Source organism: Colossoma macropomum, unplaced genomic scaffold (genome assembly GCF_904425465.1).
Source record: "Colossoma macropomum unplaced genomic scaffold, Colossoma_macropomum, whole genome shotgun sequence".
Taxonomy (NCBI): domain Eukaryota; kingdom Metazoa; phylum Chordata; class Actinopteri; order Characiformes; family Serrasalmidae; genus Colossoma; species Colossoma macropomum.
Window position 1 is genome coordinate 30,184,381 of NW_023494787.1, and position 19,496 is coordinate 30,203,876.

Consider the following 19,496-nt stretch of genomic DNA (forward strand, 5'->3'; position numbering starts at 1 on the left):
AAGGAGTGCAGAGAACTGCTTAATCTGAACAGTGTTACATGTGATCTGTGCAGAATATACTTATCATTTAGTTCATCATTATTAACATTGAACATTATTGTCCAAGTTTATTCAGCTGCACACCTGATTTCATGTAACGAAGCAGTGATCAACCAAACTAGGTATTGCATGACAACCACAAATAATACCAGCCTTGCATGAGGAAAGTACTTAAATATTTAAAAATCTCTACGTTTTGTATAAATTTTATGTCTATTCACTCATATTAATATTCTTCTGAGCACAAATAAAAGCACTTAAGCACTTAACTTAGGATAAACAGCTTTTTTATATTTTTTCAGGTGCCTAAAATGCCTGCACAGAACTGCATATTCATATTTGTTAAAATAAATAAATCGAGGATCTCTGGACTGACCATTTGCAATTTATTAAATTAAATTTGTGGAAGAGAAAAACAAACAATCAGAAGGGGGTTCAATATAAAGCAAACACATATTTGCTATTGACTTCCATCAACTGCAGATATGCCACAAAAAATCTTAAGAAAATAAATAACATCATGTAGAAAATTTCTTGGCCGGAAATTTTTCCTTTCTTCTATGCACATAAAAAGGCTGATTGAACTGATCTTGATACATGTAGTCATTCTTAACAAAAAAAGAAAACATTAAGAACCAACTTCAAAAGGACTGTTGCCTGACCAAATTATGTGTTTGTTCTTTTTTTTTCATTTGCAACACTAAATCAAGCTGTCCTTTGTCCCATCCAGTCCAATTTCAACATTAAAGGTCCTTTTAGCTACAGCTCTTATACAGACAGTGATTCTGATTAATCAAAAAAATCAAAAGCAGAAGAGTAAATCGAATACATTGCAGTGCAGACACTAGAAAAAAAGACTCCTTGTTGACTGAGCTCCTCTGAGAAGAAATAAGAAAGAAAGTAATCCTGCTATGCATCTTGAGATAATCTCCCAATACACAGTACATCACTTTGAAACCACTAGGGGAAAGAGGAAAAGAAAAGAAAAGGAAAAAAGGTAGAGTCTCTAGTCTTGCATTCGGTCTCAAGAATGAGCATGCATCTCCCAAATGCCCATCCTCCACGTTTTCCAGTCTTTCAGTGTTCAGTCCTCACCGATCCATCTTAATCCTCCTCCAGGCTGTATTGCACAGTCAGATTCATCAACAGAGCAGACGGCGCTCCTCCTCCTGTGTGGTCCGTGGGCCAATGGGAGCAGCTCCTCATCTCTCTGCCTCCATAGCCAGGCTGGGTTGCTCGGAGGAGGCCTGCTGGGTGACGGCCGCTGGCCAGTTTGGTGTGGCCGCCTGTGAAGGGAGCTGAGCGGCCGTCCATAGGCCCTGCTGCCCGGCGGCAGCTGCGGGGCCCATGGCCCAGTTGACGTAAGAAGGTGGGGAGGTAGCCATGGATGCGATAGGGCTGCTACTGCTGCCAAAACTTTCAGAGGCTCGCAGACGGGAGAACATGGCTAGAGCATCTGGGAAGTTGGGAGGCGTTGCTGGGGTGTTAGCAGGTGTGCACATCTGTTGTAAGAGATGATATATGGATGTAAGGTGTAACACACAATAATGGATGCACAATCAACTTCACCAACTTTTTCTCTTTGAATTCTCTTTCAACATGCTTTCAATCATAAGACTCATTCGCTCAAATAAGGAGCCCAAAGCACAACCCACAATACAAAATGTTCTTCTGCACATTGCATGTAATTACACATTTCCACCAGAGAGGTCTCCAAAACCATAAAAAAATAAGCTATAAAGAAAGTATAAGCTTCCATTACTTGTTAGCTACATTAGCCTCTGAGCTCCAGTACAAGACTAAAAAAAAAGCAAATGTCAAACAAAACAATAAAATTGGAAACATAACAGTATTGGCAGATATTTGCTTAAAGGTCTCAGACCTTGGAAAACCAAATTTACTTTTTTTGTTGTTTTTTTAAATAAAGAGTTTAATATAGTATGTAAACATTGCTAGTTTCAAAACATACTATTCACTCCCTAGTTCCCACAGTCCATATATGGAAACTAAGCAGCAAAAACGGGCTACTTGGGATAAATTGTTTTTGTGATGCATAGATCTGCCTATTCAGCCCACAACAGTTTAGCTCCACCATTCACAAGTTATAAGGACTGTTTCAGCCCAGGCTGATTTTTAATGATGCTCAATATAGGGCAGCCAGTCAGCTCAGTTAAATTTACATGTATGAATCTTCAAGGCACAGTCACAAAAACAGGTTATTTAATTCTTAGGGATAAAGAGAGGTTGCAAGACAATGATGTAAAAATGAATTATGACTGTTTTTTGTACATAAAACCAAACAAACATTATAACTGGACCTCAAGGAAAACAGTAAAATACAAGAAAAATGTAGACCCTTTTAAACAAAATCAGCATCAAACAGATTGTTAGATTTGATCGATATTTAAATATTTGATGATGTATTTATTTTCTCTGGAAGAGTGGCACATTTAGGTAATGCTGTACTTCTGTGCTAAAATGTCTGCATTTTAATAATTTCACTCCATTTGTAAGGCTCTTAAAATATATATTACATTTCTCCATAGTGCTAATCCAATTTCTACATTTCATAAATGTTTATGTACTGGTGTTCATATGTATATGGCATCAGCCTACATACTGACTGATACACTACATCTGGGGTGAAGGGAAAATTATGTAACTTACATTTTTTTGCCAACTGTCGTGTTACTTATGATGTACACTTTTGCTATGGTTTTTTAAGACATGTCTGTTTCACTTGGAATCAGTGCAAAAGAAGCAAAGAAATAAAGCTGGTTTGTAGGGCACTACAAATAAAGACTTCCACAGATGTGGGGTGCTATGTAGCAAGAACTGGAAGCCACTGCTAACTGCAAACATATACAAACACATATATACACATGTAAAGCTGTGGATCAAAATGTCAATTTAAAGAGTAACTGCCTTGATTATAACATATAAGACCACTTAATTACTCTAATTCTGTAAAAGTGTCTCTGTATGACTGGCTCCAGCTTGCACACACTGCTCTACTCGAGACTAGACTCTACCTTCTAGTCACAAGTCACAGGAATCATTCTTTCAGCAGATTTCCACTGGCCACTGTGGTCAGAGGGCTTCTGCTTGCTTCCTGTCCCATGCTGGGTCATCTCAGGCATGTCCAGGAAACCCTGAACAGTTATAGCTCTGCACCATCCCCCAAATATTCTCACGACTTCCTTGCATAAACACGTCAGCCCACTCAGTCCAATCAACCACAAAAATGATTTCATTGTATTGAGACGAGGATGGAGCCTTGAACTGAATACAATAAAGTAGCGCTGGACAATATAGATACGATTCACTACCACTATATTTTCCCAAATATATCACTGTAGCCGATGATATTTCAGTTTACATTAAGTGGCTTTCAGAGTACTGCTACTCTATTCTAAAAGAATGTCTTACAAACCTCACATAGCTCTTTTTAACTGGACTGTTTTGTACCGTTTTCCTCTCTTAAAATCAGACCAAAGGGAACTTTACACAGTATTGTAAACATTAACCACGCATAACCGACTTACAGAAATGAGAGTAAGTATTTGCTTAAAGGTGAATTCCACTTTTTTTATTCTGCATAATTAAATGCTTAAGCTGTAAACAAAGTCATTCAGACTGGTTTGATGTTAAATCCAATGTTCTAGAGAAACCTGCTGAGTCAGAATTGTTCCGTGGTGATGGGAACCAGATGTCCAATGCATTTCATACCTCTAAAAGCTACCTCACTGAAAGCTGTTACATGAAATGGTAACAAATGCATTGCATGATGTCACAGACATTGTGAAATGATGCTTGTTACAGTTGTGAGATGTTTTTGGCCTACTTTTTTTAATTGTATTTATTTATTTATTTTGAATTTCTCCATTTTAAAAATGTCCCCCCTGGAGAGGTACATGCAGGGCATTACAAGGCAAAACAGTCCCCAAAGAAAACCTTTTCTTTTTGGATTTACCACCATTTTACCATTATTAACATAACATATAAAAACTCAGAAGACACGTGTGGCTGCACTGGTTGTTTTGGATAGAAAATATGATGGGATACATTTAAGTAGCAAACATCAAGACACCTGGTTTCTAACCCTGCCCTTGTGAAGAAATCTGAGTTGGCAAGTTTCTCTAAAATTAACTATTTGACATTGAAGTACTCTCAATGACTTTGCTTAATTCTCGATTCCTGAATTATGTAGAAATTTTGAACCATCACTGCAATTCACCTTTAATTTGCATGAATTTTATACGGGTTGTTCAAAACAATGACATACAGTTAACGCAGTTAACACGCAAATCTTATATCATGCATAAAACGCACTGAAGAGAAAAGTATCCAGTCAGGGAAGGGGGTCCAAAGCGCAACCCACATTACAAAAGGTTCTTCCACACATTGCATGTAATTACATATTTCCACCAGAGAGGTCTCCAAAACCCCAAATCTTACATAGCGTAGCTTCAAAAACAATTATTGGCATCAGACTGAAGTGAAGATTTTACTGGTTTTTCAAACCTATATTTGATTATACATTTATTGTACCCCAGAAGAGCAGGATGTTTGGGCAGCGCTAGGCTATTGTGCTAGAATGTCCGCATTTTATTAATTTCACTCCATTTACAAAAAGAAATTATATATATATATATATATATACATACATATACATATACATATATATACACATATACATATACATATATATACACATATACATATATATACACATATACACACACACACATATATATATATATATATATATATATATATACACACACACATATGTACATGAAAAATATCAGATATTGCCATATCGGCACATCTTGTACATGTACATGCCCCAAATGTAGTCGATCAGCCATGTTAGGTGTTTGCTTCTTTGATTCTTTAGTTTGCACCATAGCTACTACGTAGCAATGGAAGCTATTGCCCAACAATTATCATCATATATGGGCAAAGTGTACTCAAAGTTGAGCTTTAAGACAGCTGCTATTACTGTTTTCAGCTATGTCACATACTTTTGTCCCTTTTTTATAGACAACAGTCTGCCATACAGTGTGATAAATAAGTAAGTCTATTTGAGTTACTTGAGGGATGAAATTTTCAAATTTTCTACATAAGTCCAGCACTGAGAAGTAAGATAAGTCATTCAAAGTGGTTTGATGTCAAACAGTTCATTGTTTGCTCCATCTGAGCCACAATAAACACTGTCAGACAGTTTCCTGCTTTTTATTATCTCTGTAAGCGAACCGAAAAAATCTAGGTAACAAATTAAACACATACTGCTAAGATATGCTGACCTATATTTTTAGGTGAGAGACAAACATTATATTGTGTTTCGGGTACTAGTGAAAAGTAACCATGTTTTATATGGTCCATACCACTACTGTTTATATTTACCCCATTAAATAGTACTAGAGTTCATGACAGAAGCAGCTTAAACACCATTAGCAAGTAGGGAGCTAAAAGAATGGTCTGATAAGCCGTTTACGGGGTTTTTCGTGTTTGGGCTGTGGGCCAGGCTCGGTGTGGTGGCTGAATGTAAGGCTGTGTGTGATGACGGTGGTAAACAGAGCCGTTGCTGTGGCTGTTCTCTCTTTTTCCTGGAATCACCCTCCCCCATGACTTGGGACACGTTTACAAAAAAATGAACTTGTTAAAGGTTTTAACAGCCAGGCTTACCGCGGTCTGGTCCCTAAACACAAGAAAACACCGCCAACTGTGCTGCAGTCTTAGTCTGAACGTCGACCAGAAGAAGAGAATAAAGTGAGGCGAAGATATATGTTTATTTTTATCCGACTCGTGGACTCGCACAACATGGCGGAAGTCAGTCACACGGAGAGGAGAGCCATTTCAGATGATATTACAGTTTAAACTCACCATTTGATGGCTGTAGGGAATGTTAGCTTCCTGAAAGAAGGCGCTGAGGGCAGTCTGTAACACGAAGAAGGGAGAAAGGGAAAGCGCATTAGTCTAATTAATGCAAAGACATGGCGTGTATATAGGGTTAAATAGCCTGGTCAGTGTCACCATTTATTTCAATCAATAAGACAACTCCATTGAACTTTAACATGGCGATAAAGCAACTTCTTCATCTGCCCTTCAGTGTGGACAATGTTTAGCCCATCGGGTTACTGAACAGTCCAAGTTAGCTCTTTTAAGTAACTCATAAAATGTGTGAGACACGCTCGCACTTTTCCCTTCTTCTTCCTCCCGAAGTATAAGAGTTTAAGAAGACATTTAACATATACAAGTGAGCCTGTGAACAAGTAATGAGGTGTAGGTATCAGGCTGATAATACAGTAACGCTACATAGTTTTCTGACATGCCACACTAAGCGGCTCCGGCAGTGCAGCATTAGCATTAGTGTGTGTGTGTTAGTAAACAAACTGCTGCTCTCCTACCTCGAACTGCCAGTGCGCCGCCTGTAGAAGCTGTTTGGCCTGATCTGACGCGCATCCAGCTATCAGAACAAACTGGTTTATCATAACTTGATGCTTTAGTTCGTCCATTCTATCAATCTGTGTTAACGTTTCTCCTCGGACTCCGTCAAACTCCGCGTAGTCGCTCATACCCTACTAGCCGTGACTAAAATGTTCAGCCCTGTACGTCAGTGTCCACGGCGCCCACTGCCGGACAAGTCGCGGCGGTGCAGCCGGTAACGCGTGGAGCGTGGAAGCACCAAAAACCTGACCTGACAGTCAGTACGTATTTACGACCGAGTGGGGGTGCCTGTGGGTGTACACCGATCAGCCATAGCATTAAAGCATTGTTTCTACTCTCATTGTCCATTTTATCAGCTCCACTTACTATATAGCTGCACTTTGTAGTTTTACAATTACAGACTGTTTCTCTGCATACTTTATTAGTCCCCTTTCACCCTGTTCTTCAACGGTCAGGACCCCGACAGGACCGCCACAGAGCAGGTATTGTTTGAGTGTTGGATGATTTTTTTTAAGCAAAACACACTACACAACATCATATACATCTAAAAAAAATATACATATGACAGTGTACACATACATGAATAAATTTGCTAGGGGGATGTACATAACTACACAAAAATCTTTACATACATGCTTTAAAGAATGTACATAACATGCTTTTAATATTTTTTTTGTTTTAAAGAGGGCTGTATGTATGTATGTATGTATTAATTCAATAAATTGTTCCCTCTCCTTTTCAGAGACAACAAAAATGGACCTTTTGCCTAACAATTTACACATTTTATTATTTATTATTTTAATTAATGTTCAATTATTTCTAAACTTGATTCTAAACGTGATTAGTCGCCAAATAATCGGACAGTCGGCTTATTACGATTGTTAATATAATAACTGTAATATGTATACAAAACATGGAAGAGCGGTAGTAAAGGACAGTGGAGTTGTGTGGCGGTGGAGACCCAGCGCACTCTCCTCTGTTGTTACAGTGAAGCGCAGCGGAGTCTGCGCACCGGATTGGCGGAGCGGACGGTTTGTCCCCGCGGCAGAGCCAATCCGGTCCCGTCCTGCGCTCTGCTGAGCGGTGCTGTTACTCGCTGCCACTTCCCGTTCAGTTGTTTTTAGCGTGGCTATCATCTTCGAGTAGCTACGCTACCAGAGGAAAGCCGATTCGCTACAGACTCCGAAAGATATTAGGAAGCCTGTCTGAATGTACTTTTCTGGACAGCTGAGTTTCCTTCGTGTTTTACAGGGTTGTTAGCTAATTATTAGCTAGCTAGCTAACCTACCTAAAAGTAGATAGCTAGTGAGCTAATTATCGCGTTAGCGCGCTAACTGGGTTTGCTGTCTAACAGACCAAGTTGTGGAGGTCGAGTATGTGTATGCGGTAGATATTAGTGAAACGAATACTGTCGAGAAAAGGGCGATTTAAGTACCTCTAACATGTTTAAACACTAAGTACTTGGAAGTACTTGTTCTGCTGAACGACGACGGAGAAGCTGGGGTGACGTTAGCTAGTTAGTGCGTTTGGTTTCACGGACAACAGAAGCAGCTGCTGCGTTAGTTAGCTCTTTTGCTCGCTAGGTTAGCTTATCAGTGGCATCCAGCTGTTAAATTTATATTGCAGTTAAATCGTAAAACATGGGTTCAGTCCTTGGGAGAAGGATCGCTGGGGTGGAGGATATCGACATTCAGGCAAATTCGGCGTACAGGTTTCCACCCAAATCTGGTAAGTTTGCTGGTTTGACAACTACTTAATTTAGCTAAGCTAGTTAATGTAGTTAGCTTACGTTTGTTAGTCCTGTTGTTTCTTTAGGATGACTTTTTGAGCGCTAACACAGTTGCTCTTTTCATGTTAGCTAAGTTAACTAGCTAGCTAGCGTGCATAACTGCTTGTATTTTGAGCTGTTTGTCCTTTAAGAAGTAAATAGTGTAACATGGTGCTTGTCTGTGGATGGGTGCACCGCAGGTTAAGTATTTTATTTGGCTACTAAGCACCTCGTTTGGTATTTTGCTGACAATAATATCTGTCTATAATTGCGCATAAGAGAGAGTTGGCCATATGCTGTTATTAGGTTCGCACTTATGTCTAATACTATGCTTAATATGTTCTGTGACAGTGTATTGTTAAATACATGTTTGAGTCATAAAATTGGTTTGTATGCTGAACTGAGATCTTTAAACTAACTCAGTTCTTTTCCTCAAAGGGAATTATTTTGCTAGTCACTTCTTCATGGGAGGAGAGAAGTTTGACACACCCCACCCTGAAGGTTACCTGTTTGGAGAGAATATGGACCTAAATTTTCTAGGCAACCGTCCAGTGCAGGTACGGACGAGGCTTTAAAGCATTGTATACATGGTAGTGTCATTTGTTCTTCAGTGTTTTTTGAACATGAGATTAGCACACTTCTTATTCATTTTCTTTAAGCCATACTGATTGCAACGTCTCTGTTATTGTTATTGATTCCCAGTTTCCGTATGTAACCCCGGCACCACATGAGCCAGTGAAGACTTTGAGAAGTCTTGTTAACATCAGGAAGGACTCATTACGACTCGTCAGGTGTGGTATCATATTGCTTCCTTCTCCGAATCCAGCTTTAAGCTGCTTAATGCCATTTCAGAATGCTTTGTACGTTTACACCCATGCAAACTATGCAGTCATCTAATATATGAGGATGTCATGAGCCTCTGACTTAAACAAGCTGAGGGAAAAAAAAAAAAACAGAAATTTGAAAATAATGTTTAGATTACTCAACCAGTAAACAGAATACCTGTATAGATTGATTTCAAATTGTGTTTGGTGTGTAGGTACAAAGATGATGGTGACACCCCCACTGATGAAGGGGCAAAGCCTAAGGTTTTATATGGAGTGGAATTCACCTTTGATTCGGATGCTCGAGTGGCCATAACTATCTACTGCCAGGCCTTTGAAGAATTTTCCAATGGAATGGCAGTGTAAGACACACTCCCTTTTTGGCAGTTTTCCACAGACATGTGTAGTATATTTCTGTCTTTCTTTTTAGAGACCTGTTTTATCATCATTCCTGTACACATGAAGACAAATAACCTGTTATGTCCTGTTATATCTGATTTCAGCCAGTGTTTTCCAGTTTATTGTACCCTGCTGAGGTTAATTAGCTATTACCATCATCAAAATCTATTAGCCTTATATGCATTGGGGATCTGAGTCTTTATCATGTTGAGGGAAAAAAAAACATTTTGCCATTATGATCAAATCTGGCTGTTTTCTGCCCCAGGCTTAAAATGAATAATAGCTATAGGTCTGAGAAGAACAGAGAGATTCAGAGCCCATAGCAACAGCTTGTTTCCATGGATACGCCGCAAGTTTGTACTGAGAGGAACGGCGGCTCTGCATAGCAGGAGTCTGTACACACATGATGCATTTGATTAATTGGCCTCTTAGAGTCTCATTTCCTCTACATTTGCATTAATTCAGTGACGTGGTTTGGAAATCTAATTTGAGAAGATTTACCGTCTATGATGAGCAGTCAATTATTATTGAGCTTTTCTGAATCAGAACACTGGGTGATAAAGGAACAGTTTCATAGAATTAGTCTTTGTTTTCTGTGTCTTATTATTCATAGAGGTCTGATGTATTTTTTCCCTCTTAAGTTATAATCCCAAGAGTCCTTCAATGGTGTCTGAAACGGTGCACTATAAGCGAGGGGTGAGCCAGCAGTTTACCTTACCCTCCTTCAAGATTGATTTTTCTGAATGGAAAGAGGAAGATGTGAGTACTGCCAACCCATCTTGGTGATGTCACTCTCAGATGAATACAGTCATGCTGAATTTTAAGTAAGATCATGTTATCATTTAGATCATTTCATGGACGAATGTCTGAATTTGTTATCTAATAGATTTTTATCTATTAGAGCAATACTATTTAAGCAATACGAGAAAAAAATGCCCCTTGAAATGAACTGATAACTTTGACACAGCAGCTGTAAAAAAGTTAAAATGCAGTTGTAATAGAATTGAAAGAAAGGAGGATGATCAATTATTAAACTTTGTGTATATTTATGTATATTCGCTACAGAAGTGATCAAAAGGAAAGCCCTTGTAAGCTTATCAATGGAGAGACAATGAATAAATATAAACTCTATGAATAATATGTATAGTATGTTCGACAGGAAAAACTTGAATAACTAATTACAGATTAAATACGTCAGAAAGTATGCCCAGTCCCCATATAGCAAAAATGTGGAGTATCTGATAACATGTTAAAGTATCAGCATTACATGTAAAGTCTGTGCTTAAAATGTCTAAGGCCAGTAGATTTTATATATATATATATATATATATATATATATATATATATATATATATATATATATATATATATATATATATATATATATATATAAACGTATTTACAGTGTTCGTCCTTTATATAAAAAAAGTGCATGTATGTTCACTAATGCACAGGGGTTAAACAATGCACTCAGCTCATGATTTGTGCTGACTTATGATACTGGGTTCACGATTTGGTGTTCACATGATATTTTGATTAAATTTGAATGAAGAAAAATGATAACTATAACCAAGCACAACTTATGAATGACACTAAAACTGGGAGGCACGGGGAGTGCTGGAGTCAGTTGTTGTTCTTCTTAGTATTTTCTTTGGCTGTTCAACAGAGACCTAGAACAAAAGCCATTCACTCATTTCATGTATAAACTCTACATTTCCTTAAGGATCTTTAAACAGTTAGGTTTAATGTTTCACATAGAGGATAAGTCAGTGTAAATCTAATAACAAATGATTTCTTCCCTGATATTGTTTTCAGCTGAATTTTGACTTGGACAGAGGTGTTTTCCCCATGGTCATTCAGGCTGTTGTGGATGAAGGAGATGGTATGTGGTGTAGTTGGTCATATGACTTAGATAAAAGCTCTTCTATATTTAACTGTGTTACTAAATCTTGTTAGCCATGTTGTGCACTGCATCTTAATGGAGGTCAGTGTGTTAGGAACACCTTTGATCCTACGGTGGTTTTAAGTGTATTATTCTTGTTGCAGATTGCCTGGGACATGCACATGTGTTGTTGGCTGCCTTTGAACGAGTAGGTGGATCCACACTCAGTTCTGAGATACGTACTTATTAGCAAGATTTAAGCATTTAAGTGACTCAGCTAACATCTGGACAGTTGAATTACAGTGATAGTTAACTTCGTGTTATTGATGATGTTTGTGACTTCATGGTATTGATTATGTTTGTGAAAGCATATTTAATGAATAATAGAGCTGCTGTAAATCTAATTTATATTTTCCCATTTGAAAGCATGTTGATGGAAGTTTCTCTGTGAAGCCCTTGAAGCAGAAGCAAATCGTGAGTAATACCTGCATTTGATCGCTGTTTAACTTATTAAAGAAGGCTGAATGGATAATTCATTTTGTGGTGAGATTACATTACACTGGAGCTAAGCTTCTGTTAGATTTACCACCTGATATCACTGCTGACTGTTTACAGGTGGATCGGGTTAGTTACCTTCTGCAGGAGATTTATGGCATTGAAAACAAGAACAACCGAGAGACTAAGGTAAATATAATCATCATTCCTCGTATTAGGTAGTTATGTTTGTCTCTTCATCTGTTTTTCATATTTGTCTATATATCAATATTCCCCATTGTGATAGACATTTTGCAAAATAATTTATATGGTAACCCATTTGAACAGAATCCAAAGCACTGTCAAATCAAACCATTGTCGAAAAGACATCAGTATAAAACTATTCAGCGAATACCACTTTGAACATTCTTTCAAACACTTAACATGATCTCAGTGCTGCAAGCTTTGATTTAAATTGCAGAGCCTGTGTAAGTTGACCCTCTGTCTGATCCCTTCTCCAGCCATCTGATGATGAGAACAGTGACAACAGTAACGAGTGTGTAGTGTGTCTGTCAGACCTTCGCGACACACTCATTCTGCCTTGCAGACACCTGTGCTTGTGTAACTCTTGTGCTGATACTCTGCGCTACCAGGCCAACAACTGCCCCATCTGCAGACTGCGTATGTACCAGTTACACCATTTACTGTTGTCATAATTGTGATCAAATAAGTGCAAAGAGGGGAAACAAGTATTTAAACACTTTTGTTCTTTTTATGTAGTATATTTCCAGTGTATATATATTTATAGAAACTTTACACCCAATGTCTTTTGATTTTGTTCTTACGAATATGAATAAGTAGTCTGCACTCATAAGCATAAACATAGATATGTATAAAATCAAAATTGAGAAGTGGAAAAAAGTGGTTAAACACCACAAATATAAAACATTAGTACTTTGTTGCAAAGCCGTTGTTGGCAATTACAACTTTGAGATGTCTGTGTTAAGAAGTAATTAGCCTTTTGCAGCGCTTTGATTCAGTTTTGCCCATGCCTCCTGGCAGCCCGATTTCAATTCCCTCAGGTTACAAGGGGCCCTCTGATGAGTTATTTTGGCTAGTATGCATGTGGTTGTTGTCTTGTTAAAACGTCTATGTTTTGATAACATGCAGTGACCCAGTACTATTGCCAAAATGTTCCATTTTTTTGTTTTGTCTCACTAGAGTATTTTATTCCAAAATGCTTGTGCATGGATCTCTGTGCTTCTTTTTTAGTCGAGGAGTTGGGTGTAGGAATGGAGATGAGTGCAGTGCAGTTTTTGCCTATTATTTTCTGTGTGACTCTTGTTCCTGCTGCTTTCAGGTCGTCCAGCAACTCTTACCTTCTTTATCATTAGTCTGAGAGTACCTTGTAAAATCTCGCGTGGCGCACCTGTCCAGGGACCCATGTTTATTGCTCCGTGAACATCCCATCTGTATATTATTGAACCAGTTTTAAGGTATTTGTTAGGGCTTTGTAGCTTTATTCAGTTTGAGTGTTGTTCAGTGTTGCTCCTGAGAACTTTAAGAAGCTCCTTAATCTTCATGAAAGATACTTGTTGCAAGTACAATGCAAAAGACATTATGGGTGTAAATTTGAAGTGAATTTATGTTCTGGAAGTATATTAAATAATAAAAACAATAGTGTTTGAATACTTGTTTCCCTTCACTCTATACACCTACCAGCTACTTTATTAAATACCCCTACCTAGTATCTACTCTCTTTGTCTATTTTATCAACTTCCCTTACCATTTAGGTGCACTTATATAAGTAGTTCTGCAGTTACAGACTGTAGTCCATCAGTTTCTGTGTGTAAATTTAATACCTGCTCTGTGGTGGTCCTGACTGTTTAAGAACAGGGTAAAAGGGGGGCTAACAAAGTATGCAGACAAACGAATGACCTGATAAATTAGACATTGTATGTAGATACTAGGATGTGTACTTAATGAAGTGGCTGGTTGGTGTATAAGTGGAATTATCAAAATGGTGGTTTTAAACAACTGTGGTTAATATTCATAAACTGTGAAATTGATTTGTGTGTGCAGCATTTCGAGCCCTGCTACAGATTAGAGCAGTGAGGAAGAAGCCTGGTGCACTCTCTCCTGTGTCCTTCAGCCCTGTGCTGGCTCAGAGCATGGATCATGATGAGCACTCTGTATGTCTCTTTTGTTACCCATCAGCATGAACATTTATGCAAGTCATTATAATGCACAAACATATGTTAACATGTGTTATTTACTTTTCAAAATACATAGTATACTTATATATTGGCTGGGATTCAGAGTGCATTCTGAGTGTACCTTCTCCACACTGTTTCTGAGAGATGGCTCATTCATTTATCTGTCCTTGCCTCTTTCTGCCCTCAGAGCTCCGATTCAGTTCCCCCTGGCTTTGAGCCAATCTCCCTGTTGGAAGCTCTGAACGGGCTCACCGCTGTGTCTCCTGTGGTCCCATCAGCCCCTCTTTATGACGAGATCAACTTTTCGGGCAGTCTGAGCGGGGAGAGTCGGCAGCTCAGCTCTCCCGAGCACTCTGGAGACAGCGGCCTGCAGAAGGGCAAAGTCAGCAAGTCACCTGACAGGTAAACTTGTCACTGTGATTGCTGTTTAAAGCAGTGCTTCATCCAAACATCCTAATATTGCTAATAGTGACCTGAAGTTAGCTGGCACATTTGGGGTCATTTCCATCATTAATTTAAGGGAGTCAGTTGCCAAGATGTATTAAAATTGTCTATGAAAACGTCACAGATTGTCAGTTATCTGCAGTGTCTCATCTATTGGATTAGCTGATTAAAATTGAATCAAATTCAAAATCGGCAAATAAGCATTTCATGGTTGAAATGTTCTCTTAAATTTGAGGCACAATAGAGTGGCCAGTGTCATGAGAGTATGACACTGGCAGAGTTTTTGGCATCCTCATGATGGTGTTGAATAACGGCTGGCCCTGGGCAATGGCAACATGCCGCTCCATGTGTGAGTTGGTCTGCAGCACTGTGCCAGAGGTCATGACCTCCTCTTATGCCCAGTACTGGGGCTGATTGCTGAGTCAGCAAGTCCTCAGCCAACTTTGCAGAAGCCAGTATGGTGAGAGGGGAAAAAGTGCAAGATATCTCTGCTTTCCTGGCTGAGCTCTTTTCTGGCCTCTCCACAGCACCCTGCGGTCGCCTTCATCACCCATCCAGGAGGAGGACGAGGAGAAGCTGTCAGAGATGTCTGATGCACAGGCCCATACGCTGCTGTCTAGCAGCCCTGCTCCTACCGAGGTCAGTCAAAAGTATACTTTTTACTTTCTGTTTACTCTCCTACACACATGCTCGTTGTTTCTCACCATTTGTCATTATTTAGGGTACTGCTGGAGAGGATGTTGCGGACTCCCTGTCTCCTGAAGATGGTTAGTGCCCTGTTTAAAGTAATGCTTTTTTTGATTCTTCGCTGTCTTTCCACACAGAACTCTACTGTAACTGAAAGCTTCTCACTGCCTTGGTGGTCATCTGGAAATGGATGCATCAGTCTTTTTTCTTTCTACCTCCTTGATACATGCACACACACTCGCGCACACACAGCAGCTCTTTGCTAATTCATAAAAATTTAGAATGGGTTATTAATATTGTCTGTACAGAGGATAGGCTGAACTCGGAGGGTGAGATTGTGCCTGACTGCAGCAGTGAGCACAGCAGCCTAACCAAAACTGAGAGTGACCCACCTGGTGAGTGGCCTTTCTAATAAGCAGACAAGGGGCTTCTCTCTTCCAGACATTTGTACCTGCTATTTGTACACTGTTCCTGTGTTCTTTGCTGGCAAAAAAGTTAGCTGTGTTTTTCTAGCAGCCACTGTGCATCTCTCTAACTGGCTTTTTGTCAGCTTTGCAGTCTAATGTGTGTGGTGTGTTCTGTCTTTCTGACTTCTCTTGCCTGCCATTGCCTTCTTCTTGTGACCCTACTCTGAGACCTGCAGCTCTAGGTCCTGATTCCTGCTCTATCGGTATGGAAGAGTAACTCTGGTATGTAGGCTGCTCTGTCTCTGTCCTTCATGTTCTTCTTCTCACCCTTATACAGACATTTATGGATAAACCTGAAAATGTCTGTAAATGTTGAAAAAGTGAGTTTGTCCTTTAATAAGCCCAGCCCCCTTGGTTACTACTTCTGACAAGCTTTCGAGCATGGCCTTACAACTGCAGTTCTTAATGAAAAGGCTAGATTTCCATAATTTCATTCCCATTTTGTTGCAAAAGTGAAATGCATTGTTCCTGTACTGCAGGATGGGTAAAAGTATGTTTATATGCATTTTAAGTGAAACTCTTAGTGTGTATCCCATTGGATCTTATTAAATACTTCCATTGTTAGCTAAACTAGCTAGCGAGGAGTGATTAGGCAATCACCAAAGAAAGACTTAGTTAGCCTTACTTGTTTGTTAGCTTACTTAGCCATTTACCTTGAATTGACATTCTGACCAGATCTGTAACTTTGTTGCATTGTTACATTTTGATGAGATCAGTTGTCAGTGCAGTCTTCTACGCTACTACCCATTTCCTCTTGTGTCTTCAGATTATGAAATGAGTAAAATTTGACATCACCTTCCAGATACTCAGGTATATCTTACAGTCACCATTGTGGTAAAGTTCTGAAAGCTTGTCAAAGGTGCCTGAGCCTGCTTGCAGTTGCTAATCTATCACTGGACAATCAGTATTTAGGGGGGTTCATAATGGGTCAGTAGTAATGCTGGGTGAAACTGAGAAATACTACAATTAATTTCTAAACAATTCATTGTATCACCATATGAAATTATTTATTTTAGTTGATTGATTCTTAGTCATGTGTTTGAAACAGTTCTTTCATAACAAGCCCAGCAAATACATACATTTTAATTAAGTACGTTTTAGTTATCTGTCAATACCTTTTAAATAAATATAAATATTATTATCTGATTAATACCAGTATAGACTGTATATTGTCCAGCACTGGTCAGTATGCATCCTGAAGATCCTGCATTTGTGCTATACCCTGCTTGCTTCTTCTGGAATCTGATTTGAAGGATGTCTTTTGAGTGTGTATGTCCAGTGTCTCTGTGGTTGTGATGCGCCGTTCTTGTGTCGCAGGTTTATCAGGCTCAATGGAGAGTCTGATCACTCAGAGCACAAGCTGCTCCAGCCAGCCTCTCCTGGGTCCCACAAGCAGTTTGCACATGGAAGATGAATAACCAGACCATAGACCCTCACATTTCCCTTCATCTCTCAGAGGCTTCTTTTACTGGACCTACCCACACCACCCTTAAGCAGTCCTTTTAAAGTCCACCTGTGGTCTGAGGTGCAGTGGCTGTAAAGTCGAATGGCTGACTGAAAACAGTTTTCATTTCATTGTACCCTCCGGAGAATATTAATAATGTGTATTTAAATTAGAAATGCTGTAGTTAACACAGGTTATAATTTGACCCATTTAAGGAAAAAAATTGAGATTGTGTTAGGTGGGTGAGGGGGGTGTGTACATTTCTGTGGCCTCTTCTTAGTGTGGTGGGGTTGAGGCAGGAGTGGAAAAGTTAAGGGATTTTAACTACAGATGCAAAACTAACCAGCTATGGTTAAAACTTCAAGCACATCTTATCAATTAGAAAAAAAACAAAATCATTTCATAGAGTTGATGATGGTGATGAAGTGTTGATAGTAACATAGAGCTATTGTGCAACTAAACCAATTTGTGTATATTATAGATCTGTAACTTTGTGAATTTGATATGAAGTACTGTTTTATAGCGAGTGCTTAGATGTCTTGAACTTATTATTTTTTTTGCATTTAATTTGATTGAACAATGAAGAGAGTCACATTTGCATCTCTTCTTTGAGAACTGGACCTCGTTTTAGCTGTGTGTTTATACCACACAAGCTGTTACTTTATCAGTTTTATGACCAAATCTAATGCTTTAAGTGTATTTGCACCTCGTATACATGTTCTGTAAAACAAGCTTATCGCACTACATTATGTTAACTATATACAGTCATTCCTTACTATAGCTTGTTTTTATTATTTTGTAAATGAGAAAATCCGTTACTCTGGTACGAAGTTGAGTTGTATTAAGCATGGTCCTATGATATGTTGAGTACTGCAGACATCTATATCTCTGCCTTTACTATTGCTAGTGAAAGAGCAACTCAATGCGTCCATCCACTTACTAGTATACTCTGAATCTGCATTGATTTAATCTCTTATCTCCAACTCATCCAACCCAAAGCACCATGACTTGCTGTGTTGTAAATGTAGCATTATGCATAGAGGTATATGTGCCTTTGAACAAGAAATGTTGCTACTTAATTGTGCTTTGAGCTGTTCTATTCTTGTGACTGGAGAACGTTCGGAGGCTTGAGATGTGTATTTTTTCAGCTTGCAGCATATGACCACGCATTGAAATAAGCACCAAGGATAGTATTATCATTTGTATAGTAGTTCACAGAGAGTATTTGTAGAATGATTTACCAATGAAATATACTTATTTGATTATTTAAGCCGCCACTATATTGAATAACAATACTAGTATTTCTGTTTGATTTCTTCCGTGTGTTTAATTTTGTGTAGGTTAAAAACTATAGTGCAACACATCTGTGAGATCGAGTAAACTACCTAAAGATGTTACTCATAGATGGTTGCTCCGTTAATATGTTTAAAAAGCTCTGTAATATTTTATATGCAATATTGATTGGTGGCTTCATATTAATTATCAGGCTAAGATCTGCATGATATATAGGTAAAGATGATCTACTTAATATGTCTCTCGGCTCTGGAAGATGCTCACTTATTTATCTCCCTCAGATAACGTGCCATTTCAACTTAATGATCCACTGTGCCTTCTTGTTCCTGTTCGTAATATTATTGGCCTGGTATCCAGGATGTTAACATTGGGTCAGCCATGGTTCTCAAGTAAGATCAGTATATGTTTTGTCCGAGTGTTTAGTGAACAGCTGCATGTCAAAACCAATAAATTCTTCAATAATTTACTTTCTTGCTGTATTTTTCATGCAGGTTATTGTTGATAAACCTTTGATGAACCGTCTTTATGGACTACTGAGGAGTGAGTGAGCTTGGATTAGTTTGGCAGAATGCAAATGAACGGCTGATGTAATCAGTTAAAAAGGAGTTGATGTTTTGGCCTTAGACTATTAAATTACATTAAAGGGGTAGAGACAGCTTCATTTAGCCTGCCTTGGCCAGTAGATGTCGTAACACGCTCATTTATAAGGTTTGCTCACAAATCATGAAGAAGATCTGTGTATAAGAGTCAAATATGTTAACTGTAAGCTAAGCTGTTTTTACCCAAGTACCAGAAAGTCTCCTGCAATTATCTAAAAAAAATATAGCTCACTCCAATTATTAAGAAAAACAAGCGTAACAAGCATTCTATATGTGGTCAGTATAGTAATTCGAGACTTTTCTGGCCATTTAAGGGGTTAATATAAATGAGAATTAAGGTACGCTTGCTGAAGCAAGACTGTGCCAGTATGTTTGTAGTAGTAAATCCTAGTATTCTCCAGGGAACACTCTAGGAGATCATTAGGATCGATGAAAAGTGCTGCTTGTCCATTCTCAGTACACTGACTGCTGTGCCTCACAGTTTCTCTCTGTCCATCTCACTGTCTA

The 19,496-nt window shown here is 38.7% G+C and overlaps 2 protein-coding genes across 4 annotated transcripts; one reads left to right on the forward strand and one right to left on the reverse strand.

The window, feature by feature from the left end:
* Nucleotides 1-406: 406 nt before the first annotated feature.
* ubald1b (UBA-like domain containing 1b) lies at nt 407-6,690 on the reverse strand. Its single transcript, XM_036566831.1, has 3 exons — nt 6,453-6,690; nt 5,929-5,982; nt 407-1,541 (listed from the first exon to the last, which is right to left on the reverse strand). Exons 1-3 carry the CDS (start codon nt 6,618-6,620, stop codon nt 1,242-1,244), a joined length of 522 nt encoding a protein of 173 aa, XP_036422724.1. The 5' UTR covers nt 6,621-6,690; the 3' UTR covers nt 407-1,241.
* An 865-nt stretch (nt 6,691-7,555) lies between these two features.
* mgrn1b (mahogunin, ring finger 1b) lies at nt 7,556-18,857 on the forward strand. Of its 3 annotated transcripts, XM_036566823.1 has the most exons (17): nt 7,556-8,220; nt 8,699-8,817; nt 8,963-9,051; nt 9,300-9,446; nt 10,125-10,242; nt 11,299-11,365; nt 11,530-11,573; nt 11,792-11,839; nt 11,981-12,049; nt 12,361-12,520; nt 13,922-14,031; nt 14,243-14,457; nt 15,027-15,138; nt 15,221-15,266; nt 15,495-15,581; nt 15,830-15,875; nt 16,971-17,142. In XM_036566823.1, exons 1-16 carry the CDS (start codon nt 8,133-8,135, stop codon nt 15,868-15,870), a joined length of 1,560 nt encoding a protein of 519 aa, XP_036422716.1. In that variant the 5' UTR covers nt 7,556-8,132; the 3' UTR covers nt 15,871-15,875; nt 16,971-17,142. The 3 variants fall into 3 exon arrangements, with proteins under 3 accessions (XP_036422716.1, XP_036422715.1, XP_036422717.1); XM_036566822.1 differs by lacking the exon at nt 15,830-15,875 and having other exon boundaries at nt 16,971-18,857; XM_036566824.1 differs by lacking the exons at nt 15,495-15,581; nt 15,830-15,875 and having other exon boundaries at nt 7,557-8,220; nt 16,971-18,857.
* The last annotated feature ends 639 nt before the right edge of the window (nt 18,858-19,496 follow it).

Excerpts from the sequence above, each read along its gene's own strand:
- ubald1b (XM_036566831.1), bottom strand. The coding sequence starts at position 6,620 with ATGAGCGACTACGCGGAGTTTGACGGAGTCCGAGGAGAAACGTTAACA. Across the intron at positions 5,983-6,452 it reads CGGCGCACTGGCAGTTCGAG|ACTGCCCTCAGCGCCTTCTT; the intron begins GTAGGAGAGCAG and ends TTCGTGTTACAG. Across the intron at positions 1,542-5,928 it reads TTCCCTACAGCCATCAAATG|ATGTGCACACCTGCTAACAC; the intron begins GTGAGTTTAAAC and ends CTCTTACAACAG.
- mgrn1b (XM_036566822.1), top strand. The coding sequence starts at position 8,133 with ATGGGTTCAGTCCTTGGGAGAAGGATCGCTGGGGTGGAGGATATCGAC. Across the intron at positions 11,366-11,529 it reads TGTTGTGGATGAAGGAGATG|ATTGCCTGGGACATGCACAT; the intron begins GTATGTGGTGTA and ends TTCTTGTTGCAG. Across the intron at positions 12,050-12,360 it reads AGAACAACCGAGAGACTAAG|CCATCTGATGATGAGAACAG; the intron begins GTAAATATAATC and ends TCCCTTCTCCAG.